Source organism: Bubalus bubalis, chromosome 3 (assembly GCF_019923935.1).
Source record: "Bubalus bubalis isolate 160015118507 breed Murrah chromosome 3, NDDB_SH_1, whole genome shotgun sequence".
NCBI lineage: Eukaryota > Metazoa > Chordata > Mammalia > Artiodactyla > Bovidae > Bubalus > Bubalus bubalis.
In genome coordinates, this window is record NC_059159.1 from 152,581,719 (window position 1) to 152,607,162 (window position 25,444).

The following is a 25,444-nucleotide window of genomic DNA, read 5'->3' on the forward strand; positions in this document are numbered from 1 at the left end:
TCCAGCTTGTGCTTCTCCCAGCCCAGCGTTTCTCATGATGTACTCTGCATATCAGTTAAATAAACAGGGTGACAATATACAGCCTTGATGTACTCCTTTTCCTATTTGGAACCAGTCTGTTGTTCCATGTCCAGTTCTAACTGTTGCTTCCTGACCTGCATACAGGTTTCTCAAGAGGCAGATCAGGTGGTCTGGTATTCCCATCTCTTGAAGAATTTTCCACAGTTTATTGGGATCCACACAGTCAAAGGGTTTGGCATAGTCAATAAAGCAGAAATAGATGCTTTTCTGGAACTCTCATGCTTTTTCTATGATCCAGCGGATGTTGGCAATTTGATCTCTGGTTCCTCTGCCTTTTCTAAAACCAGCTTGAACATCAGGAAGTTCACAGTTTACATATTGCTGAAGCCTGGCTCGGAGAATTTTGAGCATTACTTTGCTAGCGTGTGAGATGAGTGCAATTGTGTGGTAGTTTGAGCATTTTTTGGCATTGCCTTTCTTTGGGATTGGAATGAAAACTGCCCTTTTCCAGTCCTGTGGCCACTGCTGAGTTTTCCAAATTTGCTGGCATATTGAGTGCAGCACTTTCACAGCATCATCTTTCAGGATTTGAAAGAGCTCAACTGGAATTCCATCACCTCCACTAGCTTTGTTCGTAGTGATGCTTTCTAAGGCCCACTTGACTTCACATTCCAGGATGTCTGGCTGTAGGTCAGTGATCACACCATCGTGATTATCTGGGTCGTGAAGATCTTTTTTGTACAGTTCTTCTGTGTATTCTTGCCATCTCTTCTTAATATCTTCTGCTTCTGTTAGGTCCATACCATTTCTGTCCTTTATCGAGCTCATCTTTGCATGAAATGTTCCCTTGGTATCTCTGACTTCAGTCGGCGGGAGTTTGCTGTATGACGCAGGGAACCCAAGGCCAGTGCTGTGACAGTCGAGAGCGGTGGGACGGGGAGAGGCAGGAAGGGGATCAAGGAGGAGGGGACACATGTATAGCTAAGGCTGAGTTATGTTGATGTATGGAAGAAACCATCACAACATTGTAAAGTAATTATCCTCTAATTAAAATTTTAAAAAAGGAGTTCCTCACTAAAAGCATATGTATTGTTATCTAAAAGTTTTAGGTCACTTGTGATAGTAGGCGGCACAGCTGTGGGGGACGAGAGATGCACCAATGGAATTCACTTGCTTGTTCGTGGCCAGGTCTAGAGCTTGGCCTTGATCATTTCTCACCGGAGGGTATTCTCATTTGCTATGAGTGATAGCATGCTTGTTAGTCAACAATCTGAAAGACCGTAATAGGCAGGGCAGCCAGGGCTGAACACATGGAGAGTCCCACGTGTCCCGGCTGCTCTCTGAACAGAGTGGTGGATGGAGACAGAGTGTGCATGGCAGACAGACAGATGGAGGAACCCAGTCAGTGCCAGAACCAGAGTCATAAATCTGCCAGCGTGAGAGGTGGCTTCCAACATGGGCTGGTGGCCTGGCAGGGAAGCAGAATCTCGCCCTTCTCTCTCTCCAGAATCAGGCCTGTATGAGACGATAGGACCCAGTGGATGGAGAAACAGTATGCTGTGTGTGATCAGTGAAATGAACATCCACGCAGCTCATTCACTGGGATCTGAGAGCTGGATTGTTCCATCAGCAACCTTTATGTCCATCACAGTCTGAACTGAAAATCAGGACTGTTGTCCTACCTTTAACTTATAAAATGACCCCCTTCCTCTCTTTCTTCCTTCCTTCCTTTACATAAACAGATATAAGTTAGCATATATTCTAGTTCTGATTTTTTTTCTATTTCATACCTCAACTCTGATTTGAATATTGTTGATCAATAGTATCAATTCGTATACTGCTTATCCCTGCTGACACACGAGTCTTAGGACATTTTACTGATGGATTATTTGAGCCCCATACCCTTTCACATGGCAAGTTTTGTTTGGTGCACCTTGGAGTGATTTTGTTTAGATTTGTGTGTGTGTGTGTGTGTGTGTGTGTGTGTGTGTGTGTGCCTGTGTACACATATATGTGCATTTAAAAAAAAAAACAATATGTTATGTGTAGATTTTCACTCACATTTTCTTGCTCTTTTGTCTCTTGTGTGAGTGTGTGTGCTCAATCACTCAGTCATGTCCAACTCTTTGTGACCCCATGGACTGTAGCTAGTAGGCTCCTCTGTCCATGGAATTTTCCCAACAGGAATACTGGAGTGGGTTTTGCCATTTCCTCCTCCAGGGGATCTTCCCAACCCAAGGATTGAACCTGAGTCTCCTGCATTGGCAGGAGGATTCTCCACTACTGAACCTCCTGGGAAGCTCCAGATGTCAGGATAGAGATCTGTATAATATGTTGTGGGAACAATGATAAGACAGGGTCTCCCTTTTCCTGAGGGGACCTGGCAAAGGTTTGGGGAGAGTCATGACATTTTCACTGAGTCTGGAAGGATAAATACTAAAAATTATTTTTCCTTCCTTATAGTCTCCCTCATTAAACCTGTATTCCAAAACATCTTCATTAATCTGATATGCTTAATTCATTTAACACTGAATAACAACTATGTGCCTTACACTGGGCTAGGCCCTAGGGACATAACCAGAATAAGATAGGCAGGACATCCTATAACAAGGAATAACAATGATAGTGTGTACTCATTTGTGATAGGAATAGAAAGGAAAACATGAGGTAAGAGATTCATATGCAACAAGAATGCTTAAGCTAGGCTCTGGGAGTAGAGAATGCACCCTCAAGGAAATGCTGTTTCATTACCCAACCATGCATGTATTTATCCCCAACTGTTCACTGAGATAAAGAACAGAATGCAGTGCCATTATTCCAGTGGGGACAAACAAAGCCTTGTGGCACCTCATTTTGAGAGAGATAAGTCTAACGAGAAGAAAAGGGAAAGCTGAGTTCTTAAAGCTATTCAAATATTTTTACCTGAAGGAGCATTAATGCATTAATTCCAAAGGATGTCACAAAATATTCCTAGACATATGCAGACAGCACCTGCCAAGGTGATCCATGCTGTCCCACCGTTTGCCTGTCTGACCCTGCCAACTTTTCATCCCATTCTGACTTGGCCATAGTTCTACTTCTACTACACCAATCTATCTTGTACTTTAATATCATCTTAGGTTTTCAGTGTTTAAAGCATATTGCATTTGTTTTGTTATCTGTGTCGTCAATATTAAACACAAATTCAACAAGTATTTTATTGGATCACTACTGAGTAAAAGTGTAGCATTTAAGAGAAAGGACTCTACAGACAGGTTTCCTGGCAAATTATTTCACCCCTCCATGCCTCAGGTGTCTTATCTGTACAATAGGATAACAGTGTCTACTTGCTTCAGACACTGTGTGGCCAAATCCCTGAGACTGTCGGGTTTCTCTCTAGATGAAGGGGGAAACATCTGTTTTAGAGGATTCCAGCTTTACAATTCTATCACTTAACTTCCACCATTCATGTGCCATTCATTATGTTGGCATTTTTATCCATCTAAATAGATATTCTATAATTAGAGGAGGAATATAAGGCATAGAAAGTCTTAAAACATTGATGAAGTTTATCTAAAACCACAAGCACATGCATAGCAAAAGTGTGACAGTCAACTAATTTAGAGTAGGAGAATATCACTCAGGCAAACATGCTCAAGTAAGATTTTTCACGTAAATAATGGTAGTATTGCCACATAGTTCAGTTCAGTCACTCAGTTGTGTCCGACTCTTTGCAACCCCATGGACTGCAGCACACAAGGCCTCCCTGTCCATCACCAACTCCCAGGGTTTATTCAAACTCATGTCCATTGAGTTGGTGATGCCATCCAACCATCTCATCCTCTGTCGTCCCCTTCTCCTCCTGCCTTCAATCTTTCCCAGCATCAGGGCCTTTTCCAATGAGTCAGCTCTTTGCATCAGGTGGCCAAAGTATTGGAGTTTCAGCTTCAACATCAATCCTTCCAATGAATATTCAGGACTGCTTTTCTTTAGGATGGACTAGTTGGATCTCCTTGCAGTCCAAGGGATTCTCAAGAGTCTTCTCCAACACCACAGTTCAAAAGCATCATGCTCAGCTTTCATTATAGTCCAACTCTCACATCCATACATGACTACTGGAAAAACCATAGCCTTGACTAGACAGACCTTTGCTGGCAAAGTAATGTCTCTGCTTTTTAATATGCTGTCTAGGTTGATCATAACTTTTCTTCCATGGAGTAAGTGTCTTTTAATTTCATGGCAGCAGTCACCATCTTCAGTGATTTTGGAGCCCCCAAAAATAAAGTTTGTCACTGTTTCCACTGTTATTGCCACATAATGAAATAACAATTTATTGTGATGTGTGCATATAATGCCCCGCTGGGCACATTGGCTATCCCAGTCTCTCCTCATCACTGTAATACACACATTCAGTTTAAAATATTCAAGACCAGCTTGAGTGAGCTTGTTCATTGATTCTCTTATTTATTATTTCAACTTATGTTTTATATGACCTTAGAATTTAATATTATACCCGAAATCTACCTGAAATTATCAATTATTGCTTTCTCTAATTCTTTTAAAGAGTTGACTGCAAACTGCTATTTAACTCTCCATCTCTCCAACATAGTTTTTTAATACAATTGTGAAGCCTCAGAAGTTTTCAGTTTTTTTAAGCCACTGGTCTATCAGAAAGCTCTCCAACTTGATAATTCTTTAACATTCCTTCTCCAGATTTTTATTGGTGAGATATCCATGTATTTCATAAAGTCAACCAGAGAATCTCTGATTGCCCAGGAGAAAACAATTCTGACTGGAGAATGCTGTTACCTGAACCCCTTACTCCGAAGGATCATAAGATTCATAGGTGAGTACAAGGGCATGTTGTATAAGCCCTCACATATAGGTAAAACTTACTAAAGATGAACATACTTGATAAAATAACCTAAGCTATGGAAGCACCAACTTTAAAAGCAAGGGTTGTTTTAGAGTTTTTCTAGGAAGTGCAGAAATTGTGCCTGACCATGGTGCCAACTCACATTTTTCATCCTTAAAGTGAAGCAATACTTACTAAAGTGTTTAACAAAAAATTTCAACTTTTTTCCTACACTGTATCTGAGATTCCCTCAGGACATATATTTTAATATTGACTGGATATTGCCATATACCCTTTAGCTGATCAGGGAACACCAATAAAATGAACTTAGAAATAATCAAATTTCCTGAAAAAAAAAAATTTTCCTACCTAGTAATTCTGTTATGCAGGGAATTTTTAAAAGTACGGGAAATCACATCCATCAGGTTCTTGAAAATCATACCTTTCCAAAGTTGGAAAACAAAGAGTTTTACTAGTGTTTATGACAAAGAATAATTAAGAAACTTTCTATATTCCTCTTTCTAGGACTTTTATAAAAATCCTGAGGGGATATGGATAATGATCACAGATATAGGAATGAATGTGTATATGGGTAAATGTGGGAATATAGATCTCACAGAGTTCCTACACAGTGAGTACTCAGTAAATGATTATTAGTGTTCTAATGAGATCCTGCAAATTATCTACTGGCCAGGTGCTTGTGGGAGAGAAGATAAAACTCTAAACGTATCAACATGGTATTAACACAAGTCATGATACCATTTAGAACATAGAGAACTGACAGCTGAGAAAGTGAGGTCCAGAAGACACATGCTCTCAACTCCTTTGATTATTCTTAATCCTTTTCTTCCTAATGAAGAAACGGTTGAATTTCCTCAAGTGATGAGCAAAGGATCACAGCACAACCAAATGTGCAGTAAATTCATGCACCCCGACGGTCACTGCAGCACTATTTATTAATATGATAGCCAAGACATGAAAACAACCTAAAGGTCCATCAGCAGAGCAACGGATAAAGACGATGTGGTACATATATACACGATGGAATATTACTCGGCCATTAAAAAGAGTGACATAATACCAGCAACATGGATGGACCTAGAGACTATCATACGAAGCCAGAAAGAGAAAGACAAATATCACTTACAAATGGAATCTGAAATACAACACAAATGAAATACATATGAAACAAAAATAGACGTACAGATATAGAAAACAGACTTGTGGTTGCCAAGGTGGGGAGGGTGGAGGGAAAGACTGGGAGTTTGGAATTAGCAGATGCAAACTATTCTATATAGGATGGATAAACAACAAGGCCCTACTGTATAGCACAGGGAACTACAATATATTCAACATCCTGTGATAAACCATAATGGAAAAGAATATGAAAAGAATGTATATATGTGTATAACTGAGTCACTTTGCTATACACCAGAAATTAAACAATAGTATAAATCAACTATACCTTAATAAAATTTAAAAACTATATGCAGTAACTTCCAACATTGGCATGGGAGTGAGGGAAGTAATAGAGTGGGAGGCCTAAGAAAACCTAAATTAAAAGAAGCAACCCTTAACATTCAAATAGTTTTTGGCATTTACTGATATTTGCAGAATCACCGGTGGGAATCTGCACTAGGCTCATTGGGTTTACCCTGATCCATATGATGTCATCACTATCTATTATTCATTCCAAACAATAGTGTCTTTCAAAGACATTCAGAATTTGGTCACTTGTTACCAGAGTAACTTCAAGAAAAAAAGAGGAGAGGAAAGAATATTTATTATACAGAACACTGGACTAGACACTTTATAATTTCCTTGATCCACCCAACACCCTTTAAGGTAGATTATAGTTCTAACTGTGCAAAGAAGCTGATATAAAATGGGACAAAGTCACTGTTCCCAAGGACTGTGAATGTGTGTCTAAGGCTAATAATACATGTATTGTGAGCATGAAAAATACTATGATGAAGAGCCTGATACCCAGTTTTTAATAGATGATGGTAATCATTTACTTTTAACTTTTCATTGCATGATTTTGCTTCCCATGGGTTCAGTTACTTACCATCGGCCATGATCCAAAAAGGCTCCAGAAATAATTCCTAAGTTTTAAATCACTCTCCATTCTAAGTATGCTGAAATCTTGCACCATCCTGCTCTGTCATGAATCTTCCCTCTGTCCAAAAGGTCCCACCTGTCTGTCAGTCACTTGGCGGCCCTCTGGTTATCACATTGACTATCATTATATCGCAGGGCTATGTTCAGGTAACTCTTACTGTACTTAATAATGGCCTCAAAGTGCAAGAGTAGTGATGCCGGCAATTTGGATATGCCAAAGAGAAGCCATAAAGTACTTTAAGTGAAAAGGTAAAGGTTCTCAATAAGAACAAGAATCATATGCTGAGGTTGAACCATAAGAACAGATCCTTTGTTTGTGAAATTATGAAGGAAAAAGGAGTATATGCTAGTTCTGCTGTCACACCTCAAATTGCAAAAGTTACGGCCACCATATGTGGCAAATACTTAGTTAAGACAGAAAAGGCATTACATGTGTACAGTAAGATAATCTGAGAAAGAGACACTATATTCACCTTTTATTACTGTAAATGTCATTACAATTGTTCTATTTTGTTATTAGTTGTTGTTAATATCTTAGTGTACCTAATTTATAAATTAAACTTTATTCTAGGTATGTATGTATCAGAAAAACATAGGATTTGGTATGATCCATGCTTTCAGGCATCTACTGGGGGTCTTGGAATATATCCCCGTGAATAAGGGGGACTACTGCAATTTGTGATCTCTTGGAGAGGAGGGACTATATCTTTCTTGCTTTGTATCAATAGCATATTGTAAAATGCCTGCCATATAGTAGGCTTTCCATAATTTTTCTGGAGGGGTAAAGAGCAAAACTAAACTGTGTTAAATCACAGATTTACCTAAAATTGCTTTCATAAATACTGATTCTTAAATATTCATTTGCCACCTGTTTAATTAACTTTTTACCTCTTAGCTTAGTTCTGGAAAATTAAGGTACATAAATAAGGCAATTTCTAAGAGAAATTCAAAAGTCTATTCTGACTTTTCATATAGGAGAGGGAGGGGTTTATCTTGAGATGGGTAACTTTGTCGTAGTATCTGTGGATTTTTTTTAATAAGAGAAAAAAAGCATACTACTTGAAATGAAGATCCTTTAAATGGAGATGTTTCCTTTTAAAAAATTAAAGTATAATAAGGTATTACCCAAAGTGTATTAGAAATATTATTGTAAATCGCTTAACAGTCTTTTTTTCTAGCCCAACAGCCTGCAAAATGTATACTATGCAATTGATATTAGAAAATGATAACTATTCCTGTAAGCTGAAATGGCATGACTTTGCTCTTGCAGTTTATATAATTATTCTAGAACCTATTACAAATAGTGTTTCCTAACAAGTACAATCAGTTTCACATTGAGAAAATGGCCAATGAACTAGCAAAATATTTTTAAACAAAATAATGCTTTATTCTGTCACAGATGAGAAAAAAACTTGGGGTTCTAATACATTTCTAGTGAGAGTAAGTTGATATACCCTTTCTGCACAGCAGTTTGACAGTATATTTCAATAGCCTTAAAATAATCAACCTTTTTAACTCTAAAGTCTATTTTAAATAATCTGTCCTAAGGAAATAATTGGAAATGAAAATCAATTTTTACAAACTAAAATCATTTTTCATATTATAAATTAAAAATATCCAAAATATAACTTTTAAAAATAGTGCTACTATAAGGTACAATCTCAGAAAATGGTATTTTTTAACCAATTTTTAATGAAAGGGGAAAATTCATGATATAATGCCATGTGCAAAAAGTCAAGACACTAGGAACCTATGATTATTCTGAAATAAAAAGGATGCAACATGACATGTATATATCAGTCTCGAAGAATGGCAAGTCCTTTAATAGTGTTTGCTGTTGAAAGAAGAGCTAAAAGTAGCACCTTGGCTCTCAGATTCCCTGTCTTCTCTAGACTGTGTGATTGGGACTTGAACAGACAGCCCCTCACCCCACCCTACAGATCCAAATTAAATTTTAAGTGAGAAAATGGCAATGGCCAAGTCAAAGGAAAAACATTCAAATTAAGCCATCTTGTCCTATAGACAAATGCTAACTGTGTTGACCTTGATAGAAAAGATTGAATTCCTTTGATTCCCAAATCCAGCAATAACTTTTTTCCAGGGTCCTCATTATAAGGAAGACGAAACACCCTCACAGACATAGAAAACTTGTGGTTACCAAAGAGGAAATGTCTGTGAGTAACAGATACATACCACTATGTATAAAGTCAACCACAAGGATTTACTGTATAGCACAGGGAACTATATTCAATATCTTATAATAACCTATAACAGAAAAGAACCTGAAAATATATTATGTAACTGAAACACATTGCTGTACACCTAAAACTAATGCAATATGATAAATCTACTATACTTCAACAAAAAGAAGTCTCCCAGGCTTTAGCTGTAAACCCTCATAGTTAACTTCTGTGAAAGTGAACTCGCTCAGTCGTGTCCGACTCTTTGCGACCCCATGGACTGCAGCCCACCAGGCCCCTCCGTTCTTGGGATTCTCCAGGCAAGAGTACTGAAGTGGCTTGCCATTTCCTTCTCCAGGGGATCTTCCCAACCCAGGGATCAAACCCAGGTCTCCTGCAATGCAGGCAGACGCTTTACCCTCTGAGCCACCAGGGAAGCCCAACTTCTGTACTCATTTCCAAACTGCTATATAGTTTCTCACACTGTGTTACATGATGTGGGAAGGGAGAAAAGGAATTGGTTGAACAAATTTGACCAACCTTTTATCAAAGCAAATGTTGTCCAATTAGTAACACATATTTAGGCTTCTCCCTTTCATGTTTTACTCTCCATTGCTTTCCCTTCCTATACCAGTTTTTTTGGTATGCATTCAACTAAACAACAATACACAGGCTTAAGTTCTAAGATGATATAAACCTCTACATTCTCTTTTCAGAAACAAAAACAAAGTAAGAAGTCATATTTAAATTCCTTTCATTCACAAATATTTTTGAATAAGCATATCTTGTAAATATTAAATAATAGCTGTTTTGTTTAAAACTGAAAAGTATGGGTTAAAAAATATTAGAATTTGATGAGGGTTTGATTTGCCTTCTTGAATAACTTTATTTTGGGTTAAAGAAAAAACTGATCCAAATATACCAAGATTAGATTGTCTGCTACTGCTAAGTCGCTTCAGTCGTGTCCGACTCTGTGCGACCCCATAGACAGCAGCCCACCAGGCTCCTCCGTCCCTGGGATTCTCCAGGCAAGAACACTGGAGTGGGTTGCCATTTCCTTCTCCAATGCAGGAAAGTGAAAAGTGAAAGTGAAGTCGCTCAGTCGTGTCTGACTCTTAGCGACCCCATGGACTGTAGCCCGCCAGGCTCCTCCATCCATTTTCCAGGCAAGAGTACTGGAGTGGGGTGCCATTGCCTTCTCCGTTAGATTGTCTACTAGCACCTAAAATAGACTGTCATTCAGAAGCTATTTATTATGGGCTTTTCATTTGGAATTACATGGTTGCTCCGTTATTACTTTTAATAAAACTTGAATTAAATACCAAGCAAGTCTTAGACCATTTATTTAGGTCAGGTCTAAGGATTAGGTCGGAGAAGGCAATGGCACCCCACTCCAGTACTCTTGCCTGGAAAATCCCATGGACAGAGGAGCCTGGTGGGCTGCAGTCCATGGGGTCGCTAAGAGTTGAACATGACTGAGCGACTTCACTTTCACTTTTCACTTTCATGCATTGGAGAAGGAAATGGCAACCCACTCCAATGTTCTTGCCTGGAGAATCCCAGGAATGGGGAGCCTGGTGGGCTGCCGTCTATGGGATCGCACAGAGTCGGACACAACTGAAGCGACTTAGCAGCAGCAGCAAGGATTAGGTAGCCATGAACAGACTGGAAAGTACCACAGCAAACAGTTAATTCATGTAACACTAATTAATTGCCATAAATTAAGTGTGATCTAAATGAAGCATGAATATTTTAAATGCAGCCGCAAAGGTCACAGTGTTTTATGGTTGTAAGAATTGATACCCTGAGACAAGCTTAATGTCAGCCTTTTTGAGAACTAGAAAATCCTTCTCAATTTAGAAATTCATTTAGATCTACTTTACCTGCAAGGTAACTCCATTTGATTCCATCAGTCCATTTTTACTTGCATTCAGTGTTTATAATTATAAACAGGGGACTGATCATATGTTTAACCTTCAACAATTGTTGGCATCTACCATACGCTAAACACTGATTAAGGTGTTGAGAACATATTAGTGAACTGAATAGAGATTTATTTGTTCTCATTGAATTTATATTCTAATGGGGGAAGCCAGGCATTAAACTAAGTATATCATAGTATTTGTGTTATGGGGAGAAATAATGTAGAAAAAGTAAATAGGGGGTTTGCAAAGGCAAATAAGCAATTTTAAGTGGGAAGGAAGAGGCTGCCCTCCAGTGAGAATTGTCTAGAGTTGGCAGTGACTTCAGAGCAGGACAATGACCATTCCGGGAAACTAGGTGCCCAGTGAACTAGCCCAGCTCCATGTGGTGACCATGGAGGTTGACCTTGGCTGGAGAGTTTGAAGGAGAGTGTCAGTACCCAGGCACCCAACTTTAGTTCTGAGTCCAGAGTAGACACTAAAACAAACATGTCAAAGACAAGGTAGGGCATGGGCCTATAAGTAGATGGAGATATTTCTAGAACTCAGCAACAAGAACCAGATTTGAACCCAGGTATATAGCTGAGGAGGCAAAAGCCAGGATGGATCTTAGAAAATAAGTGGAACCTCAGTTTCTGGACCCCGTGAACATCCAGACCACCATACTTTGAGACAAAGATGTTTGATGCTTCCCTCTAGGGACCAGGATTGACTCTGGAGGCAGGAGAGGGAGGCACGCTGAGGTTGAGAGCCTTGGTTGACGTCAGAGGCATAACCAGGGATCAAGCACTGCTCATGTCTCAAGAAGGTGTGATGAGGCTGCTTTTGGTTGCTCAGTCTAGTCCTCCTTGAATGTCAATCCTCACTGAACCAGAGCATTACAGACCTCAACAAGACTCCTGACCCAGAATTCTACAAGTTACTCTAATTATCGAGAGGAAAATTATTTAGTCATAAGACTCAAGTGACCCTTTTCCAAGGACCCTTCCCAGCACCAGTGTTTAGAGACTGGACTCAAATAAATAGACTAACTGAGTGGCTTAGTGCTAACTAGAAGGACTATGTAAAAATTAATGCTTAAGAGCTAACTAAAAGAACTAAGGATTGCTACTTTCTCTAGCACTCTGCAGATTAACCTGTGCAAATTCATGGCACTTCAGTGAACTTATTGGCTGTAAAGCAGAGTTTCTCTTCCTCAGCACTATTGGCATCCTGGGCCTGTTCTTTTCTGTACAGGAGAGGACATCCTACATTGTAGAGTGTAGGATGCATAGGAGCGTCCCTGGCCTCTAACCAGATGCCAGTAGCACCCCCTCTCCCACGAGTGACAATCAAAAATGTTTCCAAACATTACAAAATGTCCCCTGGGGACAGGATCACCCTCAGTCAAAATCCACTGCTATAACAAGTATTTCAAAGACTTTTTAAAAGAGTTTTATGAATATTTACGTTATATAAGATCACACACAACAAAATCAAGCACGGCGAGGTGCAGAAATACTGTCTGAATATCAGAAATGAATCCCAGGGCTTCCCTGGTGGCTCTGTGGTAAAAGAGTCTGCCTGCCAATGCAGGAGACACAGGTTCAATCCCTGAACTGGGAAGATCCCACATGCTGCAGAGCAACTAAGCTCCCATGCCACAACTGTTGAGCCTGGGAGCTACAACTACTGAGCCCATGTGCCACAATTACTGCAGCCTGCAGGCCCTAGAGCCTGTGTTCCACAACGAGAGAAGCCACCTCAATAAGTAGCCTGCCCGCTGCGACTAGAGAGTAGCCCCCACTCGCCGCAACTAGAGGAAAGTCCCCGCAGCAAAGAAGACGCAGCACAGCCAAAGAAAGAAAGGACGGACTCCCAACAACTGATAAAGGGGAGCTTCAAAGTTTTCTATGATTAAAAAATAACAAAATTTGCAAAATATACAAATATCAAATCACATCATATACCTGAAACTAATACAATGCTACATGTCACTTGCCCCTTAATTTTAAAAAGTGCATGTTTTGGAAATAATTTAAATTATTACATTAAAACATAATAAAGGTGAATGAGAAATGCTGATGCAGAGAGCAGCAGTACCAGATCAGGATGGCTCGTTGAGGCTGGTCAGGTGGTGGGAATGGGAGTGGATTCAGATCAACAGCTTTGGCTTTAGAAACTTATAAACATGAATCAGAAAGAGCAAAATTTGAAGGCTGGAAGCCCTCCAGGATTTGATTTCCTGTGTTTAGGTTCCTTGATGGGTAAGGAATCTAAAATCTTCCCTCTCCACCTTTAGTTTGTATCTAGGTGTACTTTCTAGCACATCATGCAAAATGCCGGGCTGGATGAATCACAAGCTGGAAATCAAGACTGCCTGCCGGGAGAAATATCAACAACCTTAGATATGCAGATGATACCACTCTAATGGCAGAAAGTGAAGAGGAACTAAAGAGCCTCTTGATGAAGGTGAAAAAGCTGGCTTAAAACTCAACATTCAAAAAACTAAGATCATGGCACTCCCATCACTTCATGGTAAATAGATGGGAAAAAGAGGAAACAGTGACAGATTTTATTTTCTTGGGCTCCAAAATCACTGCAGACATAAAATTAAAGATGCTTGCTCCTTGGAAATAAAGCTATGACAAACCTAGACAGTGTATTAAAAACCAGAGACATTACTTCACCACCAAAGGTCTATGTCAGTTCAGTTCAGTCGCTCAGTTGTGTCCGACTCTTCCCGACCCCATGAATCGCAGCACGCCAGGCCTTCCTGTCCATCACCAACTCCCTGAGTTCACTCAGACTCATGTCCATTGAGTCACTGATGCCATCCAGCCATCTCACCCTGTCGTCCCCTTCTCCTCCTGCCCCCAATCCCTCCCAGCATCAGACTCTTTTCCAATGAGTCAACTCTTCGCATGAGGTGGCCAAAGTACTGGAGTTTTAGCTTCAGCATCATTCCCTCCAACGAAATCCCAGGGCTGATTTCTTTCAGAATGGACTGGTTGGATCTCCTTGCAGTCCAAGGGACTCTCAAGAGTCTTCTCCAACACCACAGTTCAAAAGCATCACTTCTTTGGCACTCAGCCTTCTTCACAGTCCAACTCTCACATCCATACATGACCACAGGAAAAACCATAGCCTTGCCTAGACGGACCTTTGTTGGCAAAGTAATGTCTCTGCTTTTGAATATGCTATCTAGGTTGGTCATAACTTTCCTTCCAAGGAGTAAGCGTCTTTTAATTTCATGACTGCAGTCACCATCTGCAGTGATTTTGGAGCCCCGAAAAATCAAGTCTGACACTGTTTCCACTGTTTTCCCATCTATTTCCCATGAAGTGATGGGACCAGATGCCATGATCTTCGTTTTCTGAATGTCGAGCTTTAAGCCCACTTTTTCACTCTCCACTTTCACTTTCATCAAGAGGCTTTTTAGTTCCTCTTCACTTTCTGCCATCAAGGTGGTGTCATCTGCGTATTTGAGGTTATTGATATTTCTCCTGGCAATCTTGACTCCAGCTTGTGCTTCTTCCAGCCCAGCATTTCTCATGATGTACTCTGCATAGAAGTTAAATAAGCAGGGTGACAATATACAGCCTTGACGTACTCCTTTTCCTATTTGGAACCAGTCTGTTGTTCCATGTCCAGTTCTAACTGTTGCTTCCTGACCTGCATACAGATTTCTCAAGAGGCAGGTCAGGTGGTCTGGTATTTCCATCTCTTTCAGAATTTTCCACAGTTTATTGGGATCCACACAGTCAAAGGCTTTGGCATAGTCAATAAAGCACAAATAGATGTTTTTCTGGAACTCTCTTGCTTTTTCCGTGATCCAGCAGATGTTGGCAATTTGATCTCTGGTTCCTCTGCCTTTTCTAAAACCAGCTTGAACATCAGAAGTTCACGGTTCACGTATTGCTGAAGCCTGGCTTGGAGAATTTTGAGCATTAGTTTACTAGCGTGTGAGATGAGTGCAATTGTGCGGTAGTTAGCATTCTTTGGCATTGCCTTTCTTTGGGATTGGAATGAAAACTGACCTTTTTCAGTCCTGTGGCCACTGCTGAGTTTTCCAAATTTGCTGGCATATTGAGTGCAGCACTTTCACAGCATCATCTTTCAGGATTTGAAATAGCTCAACTGGAATTCCATCACCTCCACTAGCTTTGTTCATAGTGATGCTTTCTAACGCTTACTTGACTTCACATTCCAGGATGTCTGGCTCTAGGTGAGTGATCACACCATCGTGATTATCTGGGTCGTGAAGATATATTTTGTAGCATATTAAAAAGTAGAGATATCACTTTGCTGACAAAGGTCCATATAGTCAAAGCTATGGTTTTTCCAGCAGTCATGTATGGATGTGAGAGTTGGACCATAAAGAAGTCTGAATGCCAAAGAACTGATGCTTTTGAATTGTGCTGGAGAAGACTCTTGAGAGTCCCTCAGACTGGAAGGAGCTCAAACCAGTCGATCCTAAAGGAAATCAACCCTGAATATTCATTGGAAGGACTGTTGCTGAAGTTCTAATACTTTGGCCACCTGAGGTGAAGAGCCAGGGGTGGGCAAAGGATGAAATGATTAGGTAACATCACCAACTCAATGGACATGAATCTGAGCAAACTCCAGGAGATAGTGGAGGACAGAGAAGCCTGGCGTACTACAGTCCATGGGGTTGCAGAGTCGGGACCACTGAGCGACTGAGCACACAGCACACACACAACAGGAGTGAGAAAGGAAGCAGATCCTGAGAGAGAAAGCCCCGAGGAGCTGTCCTGCGTGAAGAGGAGTCAAGTCCCTCTTGTTGAGATAGAACCATCTTACCAAGAAGTTGCACAACTTTGGGAACTTCCCCAACAGTGCAGTGGTTAAGACCACATACTTCCAGTGCAGAGAGCACAGGTTTGATCCCTGGTTGTGTAACTAAGATCCCACATGACATGTGGTGTGGCCAAAAGTAGACTTTTCAAAAAAAAATCATACAACTTTATACTTTGGAGGAGCAGAAGTCTGTCTGTTTGTTCCTTCATTTATAAAAACATTTGGGAGGTTTTCTGGTTGATAACTCTTCCTCTTCCTTTACCATGATGCGGAGTTATAGAAATGACAGAATGTTGTTTAAACACCACTAGCTCCTCATAATGTAAAGGTGTTTTATTAATACAAAAATGAATAAGAGTCAAATATATGTTTGAGTTTGTTAGAATTAGTGTCCTTATCTTTCTTCTGTCTTAAAATAACTTTATAATCAACTTATTTGAAATATCCCTCAGTTATAAAAACAATAGTCACTAATATATAAATCTCACAATGTACAAAATGGTTTTACAACTATTTTATGTGATTTTTCAATAATAACCCAGTGATTTAGGACTATTTAAAACATCTAAATAAATAAAACCTCTTATACAGATAAAGTAACTGACGTTCAGATTACTTGATTTACATAAAATTTATTCTTTTGATTAAAACCATGACATCAAGACAAGTAGACTGCTGTCAGCTTTCATGTTTCTGTGACTTATATAGGAAAGAGACCCCAGAATCTTTGTTTTGTGAACCCCTGAAATTAACTATCTAAGGAACTGACGGATTCAGTCCTGTGAGACACTTCCTTTCAAAACACAATCTTTGATGCATGTAAATCCGTTTGCACTGATGATGTTCTTGTTATACCAGAAACAAAGTCAGATTCATTGCTCAAGTGATGAGAAAAACGCCTCGTTCAGTGATGGCATGTCTTAGGTATTCTACCATCTTCTTCTTGGAAAATTGTTGGCTAAAAAATAGAGGAATTCTTTTTCTGAGTTGACAAGGCAAACATTTCATTGGGGAAATGCTCTAAATCCTTGTCCTTAGTGCATACGTGAGAACTAAAGTCCTTTTTTTCACAGCTTAATGCCTATCTATATATGTATATATATTTTTAAGTACATAAAAATATAAGCTTAGAGGGTTGTGAATAAGAGTTTGGATCTAGAGCCGTAAGTATTTAGTGTCTAATCCCAGCTCTTCTATTCCCATCACATGGGCTTCCCTGGTGGCTCAGGGGTAAAGAATTGGCCTGCCAGCGCAGGAGACATGGGTTTGATCCTTGGTCTGGGAAGATCCCCTGGAGAAGGAAATGGCAACCCACTCCAGTATTCTTGCCTGGGAAATCCCTTGGACAGAGGAGCCTGGCAGGCTATAGTCCATAGCGTTGCAAAAGTGTCAGACACAACTTCTAGACTACAAACAAACCCAGCTCTTCTACTTACTAGCTGTGTGAACTTGGTCAAATTAGTTGACCTCTCTGTGCCTCACTTTCCCCATCTGTAAAATGGAGATAATGGTGTCTATCTCAAAGAGTTGTGGTGGACTAATATTTCCAAGCACTTTGATTAATACCGAGCACATTCTAAGCACCATGTATTAGCAACCTGTTACCATTATTACCTAGTATCCATGGCAGTCTTATTTAAACATCTGTCTCATCAGCTCAGTACACCTTGCAAGGAAATGAGATGAACATGGTAACTGCAGATAAAATATCTTCATTAGGAATTTTCCAGTTTGAATAAAACATGTTAAGGAGAAGAAAACATTTCACTGTCTCTCCTTTTTCTAAAGACATCATTGTTTCCCGAAGGAACGGTCTTCACAGCTGGATGACTTTCTCCACTGAGATTTTCCACTAGGTTGTCTCCACATGGCAACAGGAGAAGCAAAAAGAAACTATGTTCATTTCTTTGTATCTTATATTCCATTTGCAATGGTGCTTTGATGCAAGATGCAATCTAGAATGAAGACCCAAAGATTGCATCAGAATATATTTTGAGGAAAGTTGAACATAAGAATTCCTTAGAGGTCCCCTTTCCATTGTCAAAAATCGCACTGGTGACCCCATTCCTCTTGCTTGTACCTGTGTGTAGGATAAGATTGCCATCCCTTTTCCCACTAAAATAAAGGCCAGGAATTGATTTGAGGGTGTGTTTCCTTGTTTTTTTGAACATCATAGTGGGAAAACTACCACAAAAGATTCACAAAGCTGGTTAACTTCTGAAAGTGAGAAAATGTTCAAGCATTCTTAATCTCAAACAGTACGGTGCGTGCGTGTGCTAAGTCGCTTCAGTCGTGTCCAACTCTTTGGGACCCTGTGGAATGCGACCTGCCAGGCTCCTCTGTCCATGGGGATTCTCCAGGCTAGATACTGGACTTAGTTGCCATGCCCTCCTCCAGGGGATCTTCACAACCCAGGGATTGAACCCATGTCTCTCACATCTCCTGCATTGCAGACAGGTTCTTTAGCACTAACATCTCTTGAGAAGCCCTTTCATTACCTTGATTTGCTAGCATAGACAAAAGAGCCATTCTCTTTTAGAAATGTTTAATAAAAGGTTGAGAACATATATTGAGGAAGAACTAAGAACCCCTCCCCTTTTCAGAGAGTAGTATTACCACTCCAACCCAGATAACTTGTTTTTATGTCTTTTCCACTGTCCTTTCAAAATTCTATGTGTTAGTTTCTCCACATTAAAAACATGTAGGAGCCATGCTTTCATGTGTGCACATGTTAATATTTAAACTGACAACCATCACACCTTCTCAGAATCAGAATGAGGCAATGTGTCTCAAAGATGCTCATGTCTACATAAAACTGCCCAAGTGCATCATGACTTCCAGATTTCTTGTGCTTCATAAACATCCACAGGAAGAAATCTCTCCTGCATATGTAGTGTGGATCTTCATATTCCAAATTAAGGATATTTTCTCATTCTCTTGTATTGAAAAGGGAGAGTGATTTGAATTCCAAATTATGATTTACAAGTTTTCTGACTTCTGAGACACTTAGAAAGACCCAGTTTTCAATTCTAAGCAGCTCAATGGCACCCCACTCCAGTCCTCTTGCCTGGAAAATCCCATGAATGGAGGAGCCTGGTAGGTTGCAGTCCATGGGGTTGCTGGGAGTTGGACACGACTGAGCAACTTCACTTTCACTTTTCACTTTTATGCATTGGAGACAGAAATGGCAACCCACTCCAGTGGTCTTGCCTGGAGAATCCCAGGGATGGGGGGGCCTAGTGGGCTGCCATCCATGGGGTCACACAGAGTCGGACAGGACTAAAGCGACTTAGCAGCAGCAGCACTCTACTGGATTTTGTGGCATTTATTAAAAAGGGAAATGATCCCTACCTCTTACATGCTAAGTGGTTTGATCTCAACCCCATGTTCAACAGAGTCAGGGATGTGAGACCCAACAGAAGTTAGACAATTTGGACAAGTTTCTATGCTCTTTTACTGTCTTCTCCTGTCAGTCTTCTCTGAAATCCCTTCTGCAGTTGATTTATTGATTCCACAAATGTCTATCAAGTGTTTACTGTGTGCCAGCTTTGGTGCTAGGTACTTGGATACAGGATTGAGCAAAAAACAGATGTATTCTCTGCTCTTTACAGCGTGCATATTCTACAGTTCTAATCGGAGAGATGGACATTATTGAATAATCACATATAAGAGGTACAAAAAAAGAAGTATAATGGTATAATACTAGTCTAAAATAGTATTTTTACTCACTCACCTACAGTCAATTAATCTACAACAGAGAGGCAAGAATATACAATGGAAAAAAGACACTTTTCAATAAGTGGTACTGGGAAAGCTGTACAGCTACATGTAAAAGAATGAAATTAGAACATTCTCTAATACCACACACAAAAATAAACTCAAAATGGATTAAAGTCCTAAATGTAACACCAGATACTATAAAACTCCTATAGGAAAACATAGGCAGAACATTTTTGATATACATTGCAGCAATACCTGTCTGGATAGAGGAAAACAAAAAACAGAAATGAGCAAATGGTACCTAATAAACTTAAAAGCTTTTGCCGAGCAAAAGAAACCATAAACAAAATAAAAAGACAACCCACAGAATGGGAGAAAATATTTGAAAATGAAGCAACTGACAAGGTATTAATCTCCAAAATATACAAACAGCTCATGTGGCTCTGTCAAAAATAAATAAATAAAAAAGTGGGCAAAGGGGCTTCCCTGGTGGCTCAGTGGCAAGGAATCTGCCTGCCAATGCAGGAGACATGGGTTTGATCCCTGGTCTGGGAAGATCCCACGTGCCATGAACCCGTGCACCACAACTATTAAGCCTGTGTTCTAGAGCCAGGGAGCCACAGCTACTTAAGCTCTCATGCCCTGGAGTCTATGCTCCTCAACAAAAGAAGCCACCTCGATGAGAAGCCTGACCACCGCAACTGGAGAGCAGCCTTCGCTTTCTGCAGCTTAGAGAAAAGCTTATGTAGCAGCGAAGACCCAGTACAGCCAAAAAATTTTTTTAAATACTAATTTTTAAAAATTTAAATGTTTTTAAAATGGGCAAAGATCTAAGTAGATATTTCTCCAAAGAAGACACACAGAGGGCCAAAAAACACATGAAAAGATGCTCAACATCACTAATTATCAGAGAAATACAAATCAAAACTACAGTGAGGTATCATCGCACATCAGTCAGAATAGCCATCATCAAAAAGTCTACAAACAGTAAATGCTGGAGATGGTGTGGGGAAAAGGAAACCCTCCTACACTGTTGGTGGGAATGTAAGTTGATGAAGCCACTATAGAGAATAGTATGGAGTTTTCTTAAAAACCTGAAAATAGAGTTGCTATATAATCCAACAATCCCACTCCTAGGCATATATCCAGAGAAACATATAATTCAAAATGACATACGCACCCCAGTGTTCACAGTAGCAATATTCAGAATAACCAAGACCTATGTGCTCAGTTACTCAGTTGTGTCTGAATCTTTGCAACCCCATGGACCGTAGCCCACCAGACTCCTTTGTCCATGGCATACTTGCAAACAAGAATACTGAAGTGGGTTGCCATTTCCTATTCTAAGACATGGAAGCAATCTAAACGTCCATCGATCGATGAAAGGTGTGGTACATATACACAATGGAATACTACTCAGCCATAAAAAAGAATGAAATAATGCCATTTGCAGCAAATGAATGGATGTAGAGATATTATGCTAAATGAAGTAAGCTAGATAAAACAAATATCATATGATATCACATGTGAAATTTAAAAAGAAAAAATGATACAAATGAACTTATTTACAAAAACAAACTCACATACTTACAAAATAAATTTATGGTTACCAAATGGGAACAGGAGAGATCAATTAGGAGTTTGAGATTAACATATACATCAGATCAGATCAGATCTGTCGCTCAGTCGTGTCCTACTCTTTGCGACCTCATGAATCGCAGCATGCCAGGCCTCCCTGTCCATCACCAACTCCCAGAGTTCACTCAGACTCACGTCCATCGAGTCAGCGATGCCATCTAGCCATCTCATCCTCTGTCGTCCACTTCTCCTCCTGCCCCCAATCCCTCCCAGCATCACAGTCTTTTCCAATGAGTCAACTCTTCGCATGAGGTAGCCAAAGTACTGGAGTTTCAGCTTTAGCATCATTCCTTCCAAAGAAATCACAGGGCTGATCTTCAGAACGGACTGGTTGGATCTCCTTGCAGTCCAAGGGACTCTCAAGAGTCTTCTCCAACACCACAGTTCAAAAGCAGCAATTCTTCGGCGCTCAGCCTTCTTCACAGTCCAACTCTCACATCCATACATGACCACAGGAAAAACGATAGCCTTGACTAGACGGACCTTTGTTGGCAAAGTAATGTCTCTGCTTTTGAATATGCTATCTAGGTTGGTCATAAGTTTCCTTCCAAGGAGTAAGCGTCTTTTAATTTCATGGCTGCAGTCACCATCTGCAGTGATTTTGGAGCCCAGAAAAATCAAGTCTGACACTGTTTCCACTGTTTCCCCATCTATTTCCCATGAAGTGATGGGACCCGATGCCATGATCTTAGTTTTCTGAATGTTGAGCTTTAAGCCAGCTTTTTCACTCTCCTCTTTCACTTTCATCAAGAGGCTTTTGAGTTCCTCTTCACTTTCTGCCATAAGGGTGGTGTCATCTGCATAACATATACATATTACTATACATAAAGCAGATAACCAACAAGTTTCTACTGTATAGCACAGGGAACTATATTCTGTATTTTGTAATAACTTGTAAGGGAAAAGAATCTGAAAATATATATGTATAACTGAATCACTTTGCTGTACACTTAAAATTAATACAACATTGTAAATAAAGTGTACTTCAAAAAAACTTTATAAACCCAAAAAATATGCTTTATATATAGCAGTTGTGAATTTGAGTAACTCAAATATGCAAACATTTCATAGTTGTTTTTATTTTTTAACTGAGATGCAATTCACATACCACAAAAGTCACCCTTTAAAGTGTTCAGTTTGGTAGTTTTTAGTGTATTCACAAAGTTGTACAACTACCAGCACTGTTTAATTCTAGAAAATTTCTTCATCCCTCCCAAAATACCAATACCTGTTAGCAGTCACCCACTGTTTTTCCCTTCTCCCCAGACCCTGAGGTTCACTATTCTATTCTCTGTCTGTGGATTTGCCTGTTTTAGGCATTTCATATAAACTGATCATACAAGGTAAAAAAAATTAGAGTAGCATTTTCCCCAAGACCCCATGTGATACGTGATTATTTCTCCCTCTTCAGTCTTAGGTAGGGCAAGATCTATACATTCTGTTTTCCTCAACAGAAAGAAGAACAGAATGACTTGCTCTCGGTCCAGTCTCCAGAGCTTAAGCCTAAGAGCAGGTTGGCATGCACAGCACTGAGTCCAATTCCAAATTAGCAGGTTTCCACCTGGAGTTCCTCAGCTCCACTGAACTGGCATCTCCTCCTACCCCCAGTGCCATGACAATGCTGTGCACGCAAAGCTGTGGCACCCAGCGCATGCTGCTCTCTACAGCATGTGGGTCTAAACCTCTCAGAAGCAAGACGCCAGCACCAGGGCCCCGCCACTGCCCGCCTAGCTGTTGTCCCAGAGCATGTCTCTAAAATACATTTAGCAGAAAAGGGGGAAAAGGAACTCGTCCCTGGCAAAGTCACAGAGCAGAACTCATCCAGTGGAGTGACAGCATCCATATTTTCTGAGCAATCTAAATCCTGGATCTCTGAGTAGGGGGCAGACAAGAGAGAAAAGAAATCTCCCTAAGTTTTCTCCCATGATGGATCTTCAGAGAGAAGCTCGGGCTTTTCGTGAGGTAAAACTGTGTGTGTGTGCACATGTGAGAAAAGGAGAGAGACAGAAATCCTGATTATCCCTTTGAGTTGGCACTCTGAATGTCCATCTTTTTTCACTGCCATCATGTATATTTTAGTTGAGAAGTGTTCCGTTAGAGTCTGTCAGCAAAGTGCCATTTTAAACTGGAAAATCGCACACTTGCAATTTAATATAGAATAATTGGCCTTTGGTTCAGAGGCTCCACCTCCAGTCACAGGTTCTTTGTGGCTAAAAGGAAATATTCCTTCCTTTGCTCACCCCATCAGCGCCTGCTAATTATTACTCTGTGGTCTGGGTCTAGGCTTCCTAATGAAGGCCTCCTGTGTGTCTTTCTCAGCAGCGAGCAGTCTGGTTTCTTTATTTTGACCAGTTCTTTGTTTGGGAGGCAAAAAGACATCCTGATAGAAGCCCTGTTAGCATTCGCCAGCACACCAGTTACCTGCGGCTGAGAAGATCTTTGTCATGTGTGTTTCCTGCTTACATCACTGCTTCCCCTATGACCTTCTCAGTTGAGTAAAAGGATGGAACCCTGAACTGATCCCATGACAAGAAGCAGGTCACAGAGTTTCACCTCTGTGTCCTCATTTACCAGTAACCAAAGATCCTAATTTGTCCTAAGAATCCAGGTAAAGCCCTGAGAGGGAGGAAAAAGGATTTTTAACACTTTCATCTTCCTCTTTCTTCATCCTTTGACTTGCCTGATGGGTGTCAGATTCTTTTAGGCCACAAAGTGGCAGCAAGCTCAGGTTACCATAGTGATCCATGTCATCAAAACAGGGACCACAGACCTCACCGATGATGCCAGTCTCTCCTAAAGCCAGGTTGCTTCTACCTCCTGGTCCTCTGAGCATTCTAATGCCCCTCACCCCTGATGGATTCACAAGCACCCACCCGACCCTACACCAGAATGTATGGGTCCTGTGAGGTACCCTAGGGCTCAACCAATTTGACCCTCATCCACCACTGCTAACACAGGCACCCACAGCTACACTACCATGCTAGGTATGGAACTTCTCTGAAAGGTGTGCAGGCTCCTGAGCTACATCCTGGGAGGCACAGGACAGACTTCAGCTTGATCTTCAAAAATCATTCTGGAGGTTTCTGTTGCGCTGCCCCTGGGGTTTGACAGCCAGCATGGGCAGGGAAGGGGGCAGCCCCTTCACTCCTTCAGCCAGACTAGGTAAGTTTCTAGCTCCTCCTTGGGAGACATGCTTCCTACATCTCCCCATTCCAGGGTTTATTATAGAAATTCAATGGTCTTGTCCTCCAGACCATGGCTCTTGGTTTTCCCATCCAATTCGTTTCAGAATTCCAAACAAAACAGTACATGTCTCAAGCATATAGCTCTGGCAAGCTAAGAGAGTTTTACTTTTAGACTTCTGTGTCTGCTGTAAATCCATTCAAAAATGTGATCAAGGACTTCCCTGGTGGTCCAGTTGCTAAGACTCAGCGCTCCTAATACAGGGGGCCCTTTTAGGGAATTAGATCTCACATGCCACAACTGAGGCCTGGAGTAGCCAAATAAATAAATAAATATATTTTTTTTAAAAAGAAGTGTGATTAGCTCCCCTGAAGCAAGAAATACTGTTGGGAGCAGAGCCATAAGCTAAGTATCAATAGAACCAGCTAGGGAGGGTCATAGGAATGAAAAATGTATCTGTTAAAATTTCAAAAAGATTATCACACTTAAAGAATTTTAGACACCAAGGTAGGACACTCCAAAAGCATCTCCTTCAAATCATATACTGCAGTACAGGAGGCCATAAACAGTGTTCCACCTGACTCTAAGGACAAAAGCAACACTTTTTAGCTTCTGAGCCTTGTAATACACACACAAGAAACTCAGGATTAACAGAGGAACGCCTGGAATGCCTTACAAAAGCCCTGTATGATCTGACATTGTCTGTGAATCACCAGGGTAGGCTCCACCGCACTTTGTTGGCATGGCCTGTGCCAGGCAGGTGGAGTCCTGGGGCTGCCCTTCAGAAGCTACATCAAATACACCAGAATGAGATATTTGGAAAGCAAATGCTTGTTAAGCCATCAAGAAAAGCAGACATAATCCAGGGGAGGCCAAGGGAAAAAGGGAAAGCAACTTTCAGCAACAGTATCACACGACAACAAAGCAGAAATTTGCCCATCACAGACCCACTGTGACCACAGACCTGGCATTTCAGATACTCATCTGAGGAACCTAGAAATCCTCAGAAATGTCTTAGAAAGAAT

The 25,444-nt window shown here is 40.5% G+C and overlaps 1 protein-coding gene and 1 long non-coding RNA gene across 9 annotated transcripts in view; one reads left to right on the forward strand and one right to left on the reverse strand.

The window, feature by feature from the left end:
• Window positions 1-25,444, forward strand: part of PLPPR1 (phospholipid phosphatase related 1) — a 600,006-nt gene that overhangs the window by 557,590 nt on the left and 16,972 nt on the right. For all 7 annotated transcript variants that reach the window (XM_044940346.2, XM_006067875.4, XM_045165145.1 and 4 more), the window contains one exon: window positions 4,714-4,846. In XM_044940346.2, the coding sequence (XP_044796281.1) occupies window positions 4,714-4,846 (133 nt within the window). The remainder of the gene's footprint in view (window positions 1-4,713; window positions 4,847-25,444) is intronic.
• Window positions 16,191-25,444, reverse strand: part of LOC123332929 — a 31,417-nt gene continuing 22,163 nt past the window's right edge. Inside the window, exons 3-4 of one of the 2 annotated variants that reach the window (XR_006550107.2) lie at window positions 17,493-17,833; window positions 16,191-16,836 (exon numbers count right to left, since the gene is read on the reverse strand). This is a non-coding gene — a long non-coding RNA (uncharacterized LOC123332929). Of the gene's footprint in view, window positions 17,834-25,444 lie in introns of both variants that reach the window. The other variant, XR_006640885.1, reaches the window with a different exon arrangement.